This window comes from Netta rufina (genome assembly GCF_964035555.1).
Source record: "Netta rufina genome assembly, chromosome: 24".
Taxonomy (NCBI): domain Eukaryota; kingdom Metazoa; phylum Chordata; class Aves; order Anseriformes; family Anatidae; genus Netta; species Netta rufina.
The window spans coordinates 2,051,267-2,063,308 of record NC_140148.1 but is presented as its reverse complement, the minus strand read 5'-3'; the positions used below and the strand labels follow the sequence as shown (position 1 = coordinate 2,063,308).

Here is a 12,042-nt window from a genome sequence, read left to right as displayed (position 1 = left end):
GGGGGAATCTGGGGGGCTGCGAGGCTGATTCCTCCCTGCTCATGGTGCGAGGAGCTGTGAGCGCACGAGGAGCCTCTCCAGCACGGGCAGCCCGGGAGCTCTGCTGCACGGAGGCCAGCGCTGCACCACCAGGGAGGAAATTTCCAGGAGGGGCAGGGGGCGAGGAGGTGTGAAGCTGCCAGGGAATGAATGAAAGGATTTCGTTTTGCTGTTTGTAACCTGCTCAGCCCCCGGCATGCGGGGAAGGAGGCTGGGGTGCGGGAGCAGGAAATCAATGGAGCAGCTGCTGGGCTGCGCGGGTGGACAGGGAGAAAAACACATAAGAAACCTCATAAAAATCTGCAATAAGCTTCAAGAAGAGAACTTCTCCTAGGACGGACTGAACGGCACGGAATTTATGCCCCTGGTAGTGCTGGGCATTCGCTCGGGTGTTGCAAGGAAAGGGGAGAGAAGAGAAACTGGGATCCGGGGGGGGGGAGCCAGGAGGTGCCCGCGGCCGAGCGGGGCTGGGACGGGTCGGGAAGGGCAAGGACGAGGTCTGGGCCCTTCCTCCCCAGCGCTCTAGGAAATGTGTGTTTTTTATCGAGGCAGTAAACCCATCCATTTTCATGCCGCATTTCTGGGTAATTTTTTCCCTGACACGCCGGAGATTTATGTGCTGGGATCAGTAACGAGCGAATTAGCAGCACGACCTCCTTCTGCGCCGTTCCATCGCGCGCTTAAATCTTTGTTACGAACTCCCGGGGCACCTCGGCCTCTCTCGGGGCTGCCGGGGGCTTTCTGCTCCCACAGGTGGAGGAGGATCCGTGCCCGTTTGGTTTTGCAGGACAGATGTTTTTGGAGAACGGTAAAACAATTCCGTTTTGGTCTGTGCACGAGGTACATTCGGTGCTCCCGGCCCCAGACCACATCCTGAACTTTTAAGTGATTAGATTTTGAAGAGGGAAGGAAGGATGTCTAATTGTTTAATTTCCACAATTATAAAAATATTTATAAATAATTAGAACTGATGGCAGCAATTACACTGTGATTAAAACTGGCCTACACTTCATCAACGGCCCTTCAGTTACATAGGCTTATTTATTTATTTTCACCACAAAAAATCCATTTACAGTGGCACTGCTGCCAATAATGAATCATACTTATTCACTGCCTGCAAAGGACTCATTAATCCTGTGATGCTGCTTGTTACAGGACTGGTGCTGTGCAGAAAATGTGGTCACTGGACTTCTGCGAGAGGAAATTTAATTTCAGGGGATGGGAAAGCGAAGCAAAGCTAAGGATCAGGACAGCTCTGCCCGTCCGTGCAGGTCGTTGCAGCCTCAGCATTTTGCCCCCCCCTGGACTTGCTGCTGAATTTTCCCCATCCCTCACGTGCTGCCAGGCAGGGGCCGGCACCAGGCTCTGATCACTGTGGTTCTGGGGAGGTTTTTGGGGGGTTTTGGGGAGGTTTGGGGGAGCTTTGGGGAGCTCTGGGGGAGGTTGTGCCTGCGGATGGCAGCGATGGGCAGCCTGGAGCTCTGCAGAGCCGTCCCCGTCACCTTCCCTGACTCGCTTCTCCCCGGTGGGACATGTGGATGCCTGTGCCCATGGGCTGGGGCTGCTGCTCGTGTCCGTTTGTCTGTCCCACCCACGGGGCTCCTGCCATCCTTCCCCCAGCCTCGCTCCAGGCCAGGGTTTAGGTGCCAGAAAGCAGCACTGGCTCCTTTTTTTTTTTTTTTTTTTTCTTTTTTTTCTTTTTTTCCTTTCTCCGGTTCCAGTTCAGCAGAGCACTTGAAAATATGCTTAATTTTCTATAAATGATTGGTCCCACCGAGGAACTTAACGGGGCTGCCGTACCTGAACACACTTTGCATTTCACACCAGCTCCCGGCCGCTGGCTTTGACTCAGCAAATCAAACAGCCCCACTTGTGAGCTGCCCCCCCTGCTCCCCCCGGGGACCACGGCTGCAGGGGGGCTTCACACCCCCAGTGTGTGTCCTCTTGGAGCCCTGAAGCTGCAGCCGGGGCTGTCCCTGTGCGCTGAGCCCAGCACACCCACAGGACCAGCTGGGGTTACTGGGGACAGAAGGGACACCCTGGTGCTTTTCCAAACCCCTTCACAGTGAAGCAGCTCGTGGCAGGAGCCCTTTTGCCCCCTCCAGACACTGCCCCCACTGTTTGCCCCCCCAAAAAACCTCCTTCCCAGATGGGATGCATTGCAGCACCGGGTGCCCTGGATCAGCACTGGGTGCCCCGAATCAGCCCCATCCCCGTGCCCTCCTGCCCCAGGAGGAGCTTTTTGTTCTCTCCTTATAACCAGGTGAGCAGGGGCTGCTGCTTTCTTGCTGCATGGGGGTGTGCTGGGAGCCTTGGGCAGCTGCAGCCTCTCCTGCCCCTCTTCCAGCTCACGTATGGGTTAACAGACGTGCCATGGGAGGCAGGAGACCTTTGCACTGATGTGGCGATGCCGTTGTCACCCCGGCAGACGCGGTCCCAGCTCCGTGCTGTAACCCACTAGCTGGCGCAGCGGCTCTGCAGTGAGTGCTCGAACGTGTGCTTGCGAAGTGCTTCTCAAGTGGTTTGTTCCAGGCTGGGAAAATGCAGCTCTGACAGCGGAACGAGGGGCTGCGGCTTGCAGGCAGCGGGTTGGGTTTTGTCATTCAGAGGCTTCAAAGCGCTCCCGCGCTGCTGGCGGCCGCCTGGGTGCGAGGCTGAGTTGTTGGAGGGCTGTGCTGAGAAAGGGGGCAGGAAGTTTTCAATTCTATTTATTTGCGAGAATTCATCGCCACACTTGACGTGTTCTGTCGTCCTTCACGGAAAGCCTCATCCTTTACGGAAAGCCTCGTGCTTCGGGGAGGCTGAGGGTCACATTGAAGTGCCTGGGGCAGCCGCTTGCTTGGGGGTGCCTGAGGAGGGGGAGAGGAAGGTGTACAAAAAAAGGAGAAGGGTGAAAGGAAGACTTAGTGGTGACCGTGGCTGTAATGCTCCTCATGGGCTGTTGTGGCTGGGGACTGTAAAAAGTAAAGGGGAGGCTGAGTGAGAGCTGGTTACAGTGATTTGTAAAGTTTGAAGTGGGATGGAGATCCTTCAGCTTGGGAAAGGGAAAGGGCTGGAGCTCCAAGCAATGCTGTGCCAAAAATAAAAGCAGCAGCTGCCTTTTGGGTTGTTGCAGGCAGCAATGGGGGGAGTTTCACTGGATGGGGGGAGCTCGTGTCCACAACAAGCCGGAGAGAAGCTGCTTTGCATCCTCCTCTTTCTTGAAAGTCTGCATGGGATTAATGACAAACCCCTCTGCGATGTAATATGGAAATGTTTGACCTATTTTTCCACATTTTAAAAGCCCACTGAAAACCCGAAGCACTACAAGAGCTTTCTGTAACTGCATTTTTTAAGAGAGGGAGGAGGCAGCAAGTGTTCATTTGTGACTCACTAGCCATTACGCTCAGTGCCTGCCTACTTACTGCTTTTTTTTCCCCGTAATAATTTATGTATGTGGCATTCCTCTGTGAGATGCTCTGTTGTGAAATAGGCCAAGGAACACAGGGAACAGTCGCAGAGCCCTTCTGCTTAATCTGTATAAGCCTGAGCGGTGCACACAGTGTCCAGTTGGCGGCTGAGATAATCAGCCTACAGGCAGTTTAAATGCTCGTTACAGTACATTTTATTCGTCAGTATTTAATAAGTAATGATTCTGAAAAGCTCGGAGCGTGGTCTGTGCCCATGCCGTCTCCTGCTGTGTTGCTGTCAAAATGGATAAGTTTAACTGGGTTGAATCTGGTCGATTTTTGGATGAGTACCCACCAAGGAATTTCTAGATGCCATAAGAAGTTGCTGTTACATAGCGGGAGGTGTTCTTTTGCTTGACTTGCTACTACGCAGCGCAAAAAGGAGAGGAATTGCTCTGTGGGAAGCTGGACAGGGCTTTCCAGGGCTGGGTGTGTGCATGCACAGGCAGTGGGGTGCAGGGTCCCCTTCAGTCTGGTCCTGGGGGGCTGCAACCCCTGTGCACAGGCGGCCTCAAATGGGGCTGTGCTGGTTGTTTGGCTGCCCCTGGAGTGAGAGCAGAAGGAGGGGGAGTTCTCTTGTGCCCCTTAACAGAGTGACCAAGGAGTCTGGAAGGCAACAGCTCTGGCAGGGAGCAGCTTACAAAGCTTAAAGACGAGTTGTAAAAACCTGTTCTTGTAACTCCGCCGTGGCTCAGAAGGGATGAGTAAGGTGGCAGCGTTACTCATGATGCTCTTGAAAGCAGCGAAACTGAATGTTTGGTGATGCTGCCTTGTGAGCAAAGTGATTGACTGCTGCAGCTACGGCAGCTAACCTTCAGGAGCAGATCAGAGTAAGTCTGTTCTGGGAAGAGAGCTTTCCTGTTACGTCAGTGTTTGGCAATTTGTATCTCGACTTGTTACTGACCTAGTGAACTTGGGAGCTTACAGCTGCAGTAAGGGGGTGGATAATCCTGTCCAACACGCTCCTGGGGCCAGCAGAGCTGTTCCACTCGTGTTTGCTCAATGGAGGAGAGGATGCAGCAGCAAACAGGCAGAGAAGGCTCAACAGCCTCCCCGCTTCCCTCCCTGGGATGTGGGCAAGGCGAGCCTCAAAAGCAGCCTGGCCAGATGCAAGGATGTTGCAGGACTTGGTGGTAACCCCATGGTTTGAGGGACACGATCTCACTCCACGCTCCTGGTGTCTGCTCGTTAGCAGAGCTCCCACTGGCGGCTGCAGCACGGAAAGCCCTGAGTGGAGCCGTGGCTGCTCCCAGCACATCAACTGGTTCTGTGCTGGGCAAGCTGCAGCATTATGGACACAAAGAAAGAAACAACAAAATATAGAATAAAAGAGCATTTATGTTTTTAAATCACGGATTAAATACTTAGTACTTCCGAGTAATTTCTCCCAGGTATTATTAACACAGATTCTGGCACGTGTCACTATGGCTCGTAACTCCATTGCAGCTCTGCCACCTCTCCCTGAGTTGGTTGTAGCTCCTTAATGATCTCTGGGTAAACTGCAGTGAAAAGCTGAGGCTTGTTTGGTGTCACCACCAAGAAATGGACTCCTTGCACCCACAGCCATGTGACAAACCACCGCCTTTTTAAAACAAAGTTACTTTATGTTGCATGAGTGCTTCATTTTATGCATCACTTTTATAAGTGTTCTCTGAATATACAAAATGTTGGGGTGTGTGGATGAGGAAGTTTGGCTATCATTCAAAAAATAATGTAGGATTCCAGAGCTGGTAGCTAAAAATGAAAAGTACATCACAAAAAAAGTGCTTTCGTAGTTGCTTTTCAGTTTTCCAGTTCCTGTTGTATATTTATTAGCAAAACTTTGCTCCATACTTCTTGATGTGAGGCCTGGTACATGTGTGGCAGATGACTTCGTTGTTAGGACTGTATGTTCCAGGCTCACAAACCACTGCAAAGAGAACAGAGTTTGTCAGCTCCCCTCTACCTCAGCTAGGACCAGCCCGTCAGGAGCAGCCTGCTGGTGCTGCAGGCAAAGCCAACCCTTTCCCAGCTCCCTGTGCCCCCAGGACCAGCAGTGGTGCAGCTGAGGGTTTTATAGCCCTGCTACCGTTAAGGTAATTGTTTTTTATTTGCCCAATATCCTGAGTGTTGTCACTGACCACTGGCCTGGAAGAAGGAACACTTCACTGCTTCCATTTACTCTGTTTGGAAATAGTTTTATCTATTGACATGCTAACAACCATTGCAAACACTGCCAGCTCGCTCTTCCACATGGTACTTCTAAAAAAATCTGATGGGAAGGGATGCCTTCCTAAAAGGTGAATGAAAATATCCTGACTTCTGACACTGATGTTTACCAAATACTTTAGAGAGGGCTGTGATCAGGACTACCATGCAATATATAAATAAAGTGTTTTTATTTACCACAGCAGCCAGCACAGTTCTGGTGGGTGATATCATTTTTCCCAAAACCTGGTCGACAGCTGTCAACGTGGGTAACTGAGAAGCTGTTGTCCACGTAGTGGATTGTAGGGGCAGTCCGAAACTCATGCTTCAAAGCGTATGTCTGCCTACTGAAAAACTCTCCGATCCGATTTCTTGCCTGGAATTCAGAAACATTGGAAGAATAAAGAAAATAGTCATGATTTTGATTAAGTGTCAGTAAATACCTCATGGTATCGTCGTTTCCCCCCTCCCCCCAGGCTGTCACCTTGACTGGGAATTTTCCTTTGGCTTCAGAGGGCCTGGAATCAGAGCAGTGCAGGATACAACAGTATATACTAGCATTAAGAAGCCAGAGATAACATATTTCAGAAACTGGCTACAGTAGGTTTATTTTAAATTATATTCCCTTTACTGAGTCATAACTCAAAGATTTAATTTAAAGCTCTGGAATTTTAGTGTACTAACATAAATGTTTATATTTGATTCCTTATTTTTGAGGTAGTATAATGGGAACAGTAGGTCTGGCTTTTTTTTTTTTTTTTTTTTTTTTTGGTGTGGATAAATTTGACCTTTAAAACAATTTTCCATTCTGAATTTAATTATCTGAGCTCTATGAATCATCTCTTACAGTGATATTAATCCCATAAAATCTGGGGGAAGCTGGATTACTACCAGTCAAATCTGTAGATGCTAAGGCAGGAATTTGTGTTAAACATGCGAAGAAGACAAGGGTGGCTGACACAGAACCTCTTGGACTTTCATGTTTGTTGCATCTTCACAGTCATAAGGAACCTGTTGGCAAACTTCTTCCCATCCGGGTGCAAAAGGATTAACTATTGGTGGGGAAAAGAGATACACATTCACATCTGTATTTAAGGATGTATTAGTGAACTTACAGCAGCTATCTTCAGGTTCATTTCGGGGAGAAAAAAAAAAAAACACAACAAATTTCTTCACTGAATGCTTCAGCATTTTATGTTTCATCCTCTCTAATTTGTGGAGAATAGAGATGGTGACAAAAATAATCACCAGTCAAGATAGTGTTTCAAAAAAGTTTTTTACTTGGTGTACTTGAATTCTGAAAAATGAGTCACTGACAAAACAGAGGGGGATGGTCCTGGTGGTTTCTACCAGTTACTTAAATTGTGCTCTTCCAGTAAGAGTCAGAAGTCAACCAATAAAATAACAGGGGGGGGAACGTGCTGAGATGTGAGGAGAAAGGAACTAAACTCTCACATAGCACCCTCACTCAGTATAGAGAGGACTGAAATTGCAGGAAAACTTCAAAGCTTTGGGTCCCTGCTTCGTTCTGAGCACCTCTGGACTTTGCCAAGGGGAAAACGGCCACCAAACTGTTCCATAACTTGTTGGGTGGTTCTGCCTGGCACATGATGAGAACAGATACGGGAGAAAATATGGTCAAAGCATTACTGAATAATTTCCTTTACTTGGTGACAAAAACATCTAAGTTAGGGCAGCCATCAGGGCTGATTTAACCTCTTTTGCAAGGCAATACAGCCACATCAGTATTACCATAAGGGAACTGTGAAGCTCTGGCTTTTTACTTCTGTGCAGTTTCCTAGAATCAAGCAAAACCACATAGGTCACACAGGCTTATTAAAAATCAAATAATGAAAAACAATAGGCCATTTTCCTTTTACAATTATATTAGCGAAAAATTGTATCTATTCGATTGTCTCCTTTCAATAATTGTTTCAAACCGAACTCCTTGAAAAGGATTGTTTCTTGCTAAGGCTGTAAGTACAGTACTATGCATTCAGCATATGAACTGCATTTTAGCTCCATCTGTGGGTTGGTAGGAAAAAATACAGGGATCACAAATAAAGGGCAGTGACTTCTGCAGGTATGCTTGATTTTAATATTTTTCAGATGTTTATAGGACATCCAGGTTATTTATGAATAGAAATGATCACTCCCAAACAAACACTGAAATATGTTACCTTGAAAAGTAACAAAGAGCTCATGCAGGAGGCCTTGGTTTGGTATCTTGATGGAATGGCATTTGTACGATGACTCTATGATGTGGCATGTCAGATCAGAAATTAAGTTGTCTAAGATTTTCTTCAGTTCCTCAAAGAACTGGGCATTGGCTGCTAGCTCACATCCCTTTGTAGTAAAGCGAACAGATATCTGGTATGCATGGTCAGCTTCCCTGTATGCTTTTAAGAAAATAGTTTGTGTATGAGTTCAGCAGTGTAATCACTCAATCTTGTACAGTGCCTTATCTTCTATATCAGTGTACTTTGTATCAGAAATGCAGGCACTTATTCAAAAGTAAACAAGTAAATAGTTCACTCATTAACCAAATCAGAACAAACTTATCCTTGTTGTAGCTGACTCAAAGAGTAAGAGACATTTTAGTCTGAAATATACAGGAATCCGTGCTTGTGTTATGAGGCTCTGCTCCTACACATTGAAACAAAAAAAGGAGCAAATAGATACGCTAGTTCTGTATTTATTTTACTATGAAGCCGTGTTACTGAAACGGATTGGGTTGATGCAAAAACACTATGCAGCTAAGGTGTGGGAGGGAATGTTTTAAAAATGATTGAAAAAGGTTAGTGTTTTGAGCATTTCGGAGACGTTATTTTGTGGGTGGAGAGGCGATGTTGGTGAACAGTGGTTACAAAGGGTGGAGGAAGGCTTGAGTGTACTGCTCAAGCTCATTCTGCATTGGCATTAGGCTCAGTATGGTAATCTCTCCTGTAGGAGACTGCACTCAGACCTGAGCTTTCTTTTCAGATCTTGGGTAACACTGGAATTACCGTAGTTCACTTGTTTCTTGTTGAAGGTAGGGGTTATTTTATTCTTTGAGTTGTCATATGTTCTTGATAGCAGTCATTTAAACTTTTTCCCAAACTGGAAGGATATTTGACTATCTATATACACATTTCTCTTCTGGCATAGATTAACAATCTCTATCAAGCCTTGAAATAAACATGCCTGTTACAAACACACCAAACTGCAAAGGCTACGTGCATTAGCTTACTAGTAAGCAAGTAATCTTACCGTATAACATAAACTTATATGTCTCAAACACGTCTACTTCTTCTTGTGTCATAGTTTCTATGATTCTGTGAGAAAGAGTGCAAGTGTAAGCTCCAGACATGGACTCCTTAAAACCCATCAGCATCAACTTTCCAGTTTCTGTAAGATTCGCATATATTTGCCCTAGAATAGAAACAGGAAATAGTTGATCACTGGAAATACTTGGTTTCTGATGCTCTGCTTGTTTAAAACACTGAAAGATGAGGCTTTTAGTGCATAATGACACACTGATTTGTGTTAGTCTGAAACAGTCTAAAATTTGACCTCTTAGACTTGCTGCAAGTTTGCTTTTATCTCGAGCATTTTATAGTTTTAGAGGGAGAAAGGAAATGCAGTCTGTCGGAGTTTGTGGAAAAATCTGATAAAGGGCCATGTGACTGTTTGGACCCACCACACTACTGCACGGTAGCATCAACAGAAACGAGGAAAATACGTGATTTCATGTGCGGTAACTTATTTAGCTATTTGAGGTCAACTTTTCCCCTTGTAAATAGAAAAATTAGTTTTCTATCTCAGCATATTTTCCTGATTTCTGACCCCACCCCCAAGAGGCAGGGGCTGTTTGTAAGTTTGAGTAGAAGTGTTGTAAAAAGCCTATTCTATCAGTGACTTGGAAAAAATGGTGAAGGCAGGAAGAGTGGAAATTCTTCGTAGTCAGAAAAAAAAAGTAACTAACCTTCTAAATTTTTTCCATCTGGACCAATCCACAAATACTTGGGATCTATTATTTCTTCTCGAGAAAGAGACAAATCCATGCATACCAGAAGTGGGCTATTTGCAAATACTTTAACATACACATTAACTGCAACACAAGAGAATAAGGTAAAAGACATGAAATGACAAAGTACTTCAAAGCTATACTTAGTGTAATGTTAAGCTAATTTTTCCCGTTGGGACTAACGAGAAGGAGGCTGGTCGTGTCTCTGCTTGCTGCTATTAACAGCTGGAACTGTCCACGGGGCAGTGGGTGCTGACTGCAGGTAGCAGAAACCACCAGACCGAGCTGCAGGGTCCCAGCACCAGGTTTTGAGCTTGGGTTTGAGGAGCTGAGCAGGCAACTCTTGTTTAGACACGACATCTTCCACGAGTGCACCACAGGCCAGGTGTATTTCTCAGCCTGCACCATCTTGCTGATGTATGCCGTCAGAACCATATTCCGGAGCCTCCAGCAGTATGCTTAGCTAAGCCTGGTTGCACCACTTCCATGCATAGCATTGTTTACATAATGATCACTGTACTTAAATGGCATTTCAAAGGTCTAGTAAGACTTAAATGTATTTTATAATCTGACAAATTTACCTTCACGTTTGATGTCAGCATAAATATAATTATTCTGAATTAAGCCAACAGAACGTAGCTCTTCTTCAGGTACAGCACTTGCTGTGGGGAAAAGAACTTAGAATATTATACGGAGAAATCTAAATGCATGATTCTTAGCCATTCATTTTGTCCTAGCAAGTTCCTGCTGCTTCCATTCTTTCCCCTTCCAAAACATGACTCCCACTTGTTGCTGGCTTGCCACTTTCTGTTGCTTTAGTGCCCAGGCTGTGAATCTGTTTTAATACAGTGTTCTGGGCTAGCTGAGCCTTTCACTTCAACAACAACAAGCTATAAAAATCCAACCAGAAAGCTAAGGCTCTTTGCAACAGCCCCGTGAGAGCCTTGGGAAGCAGGAGGGGTGCAACATGGTGCCTGTGGGTGGGTGTTTGGGTTTTCAAGCATCTGTGAGCTTCTGCCTTTTGGGAAACAGCAGCTGGATGCCTGAGCATGAGGGGTTGTGCGTGAGACGCCCCCAGCCCGCTATGGCAGTATTCCTAGCACTCATCCTGGCTGCTGAGGCTCTTTCGGGCTGTGGTGGCAGACCAGGACAGCCCTGCTTGACCGCCGCCTGCCTGGAGTCAGGCTGAGGGGTTGAAATGGCGCTGCTACCCCCACCACCACCTCATGGCTTTTATCAAGTGCCAAAGGTCGGTCCTGCAGGCCAGCACAGCCCGCTCACCCAGCAGCGCTGTCCCCATCCCTCGGTACCACCGGACCCCGCAGCAGCCCCCTGAGGAGAACCATGCCTGGGGTGGGCCCGCCGCTGCGGGCCTTTTGGTACCTCCAACCAGGGCACCCCAGCCTGCTGCTGCCGCCGCCACCACCACCACCACCGCCATCCCCAGGAGGCCTCGTGGGGGGGAGCACGGCCTCCCGCCGTCCCCCGCCATGCCGCCCCCGCACCAACGGCCGCCCCGTGAGGCCAACGGCCGGGGGGTGCCAACGGCCCCTTCCCGCCTGCCCCCCGCCCTTTCCTCTCCTCAGGGCCGCCGCTCGCTTCTGCAGAGCCTCCTGACAGGAAGGTGGGGTCCCCAGCCCCACACGCAGCTGCCTCTTTCCTTCCCCACCCACACCCTGCGCTTTTTGGGTTGTTTTGTTGCCTTTTTTTCTGTTCGCTTCACAGGCGCCCCTAAAGCCTGTGGGGTGCTCGGAGGCAAAGGACAGCGCTGCTCCCTGGGTGCCAGCCGCCCCCCTCCTGGGAGAAGCCACCGCGTCGCCCTTCCACTGCATGCAGCAAAATTTATTTTTGACTCAAGGTGGTGTTTCCAGCTGTGTGGGCTACGATAGGAAACTATGTGGGGGGAACAGGTTCAGGCCTGGCTGTGGTCGGCCCCATAACCGCAGGGGCGCCCTGGCTGCCATCTCCTGCTCCACGTGCGGTTCCAGTGCTGCCAGCTCCGAGGAGCTAACGGCACAGCTTGCATGCCAGGGCCGCCTTCACCTGCTGGTTTCTGGAGCGAGTCATTGTGGGACGTCTGCTTTCAGCTTAAAAGCAAAAAATATTCCTGCCAGTCGCTGTGAGAAAGACTGAAAATAAGAGCTGGGCATATCCTGTTGGCTCGAAAACAGCCGGATGGCATATTATTGAAGTACGTGGTGGTTTTCAGAGTCAGTTACGTGTTTTGTAAGGCTTGCTTATGACTTCTGAACTAGAAGTAGAAATACTGAGTTTCTTGAATGCATGTAAAAATATTTGGGGAATAGCCCTGCTGCTAGGGTGAGGAGGGTGCCTGCATTAGACCTCACTGCACAGCGTGAG

At 48.0% G+C, this 12,042-nt stretch overlaps 1 protein-coding gene across 1 annotated transcript; it reads right to left on the bottom strand.

Moving 5' to 3' along the window:
- Positions 1 to 5,299: 5,299 nt before the first annotated feature.
- Positions 5,300 to 11,173, bottom strand: ZPBP2 (zona pellucida binding protein 2; the record flags this gene model as incomplete). Its single annotated transcript, XM_084301104.1, has 8 exons — positions 5,300 to 5,397; positions 5,874 to 6,051; positions 6,642 to 6,727; positions 7,856 to 8,074; positions 8,925 to 9,086; positions 9,640 to 9,765; positions 10,263 to 10,343; positions 11,065 to 11,173. The coding sequence occupies 8 exons, from the start codon at positions 11,171 to 11,173 to the stop codon at positions 5,300 to 5,302; spliced, it is 1,059 nt and encodes a 352-aa protein (XP_084157230.1).
- Positions 11,174 to 12,042: the final 869 nt, after the last annotated feature.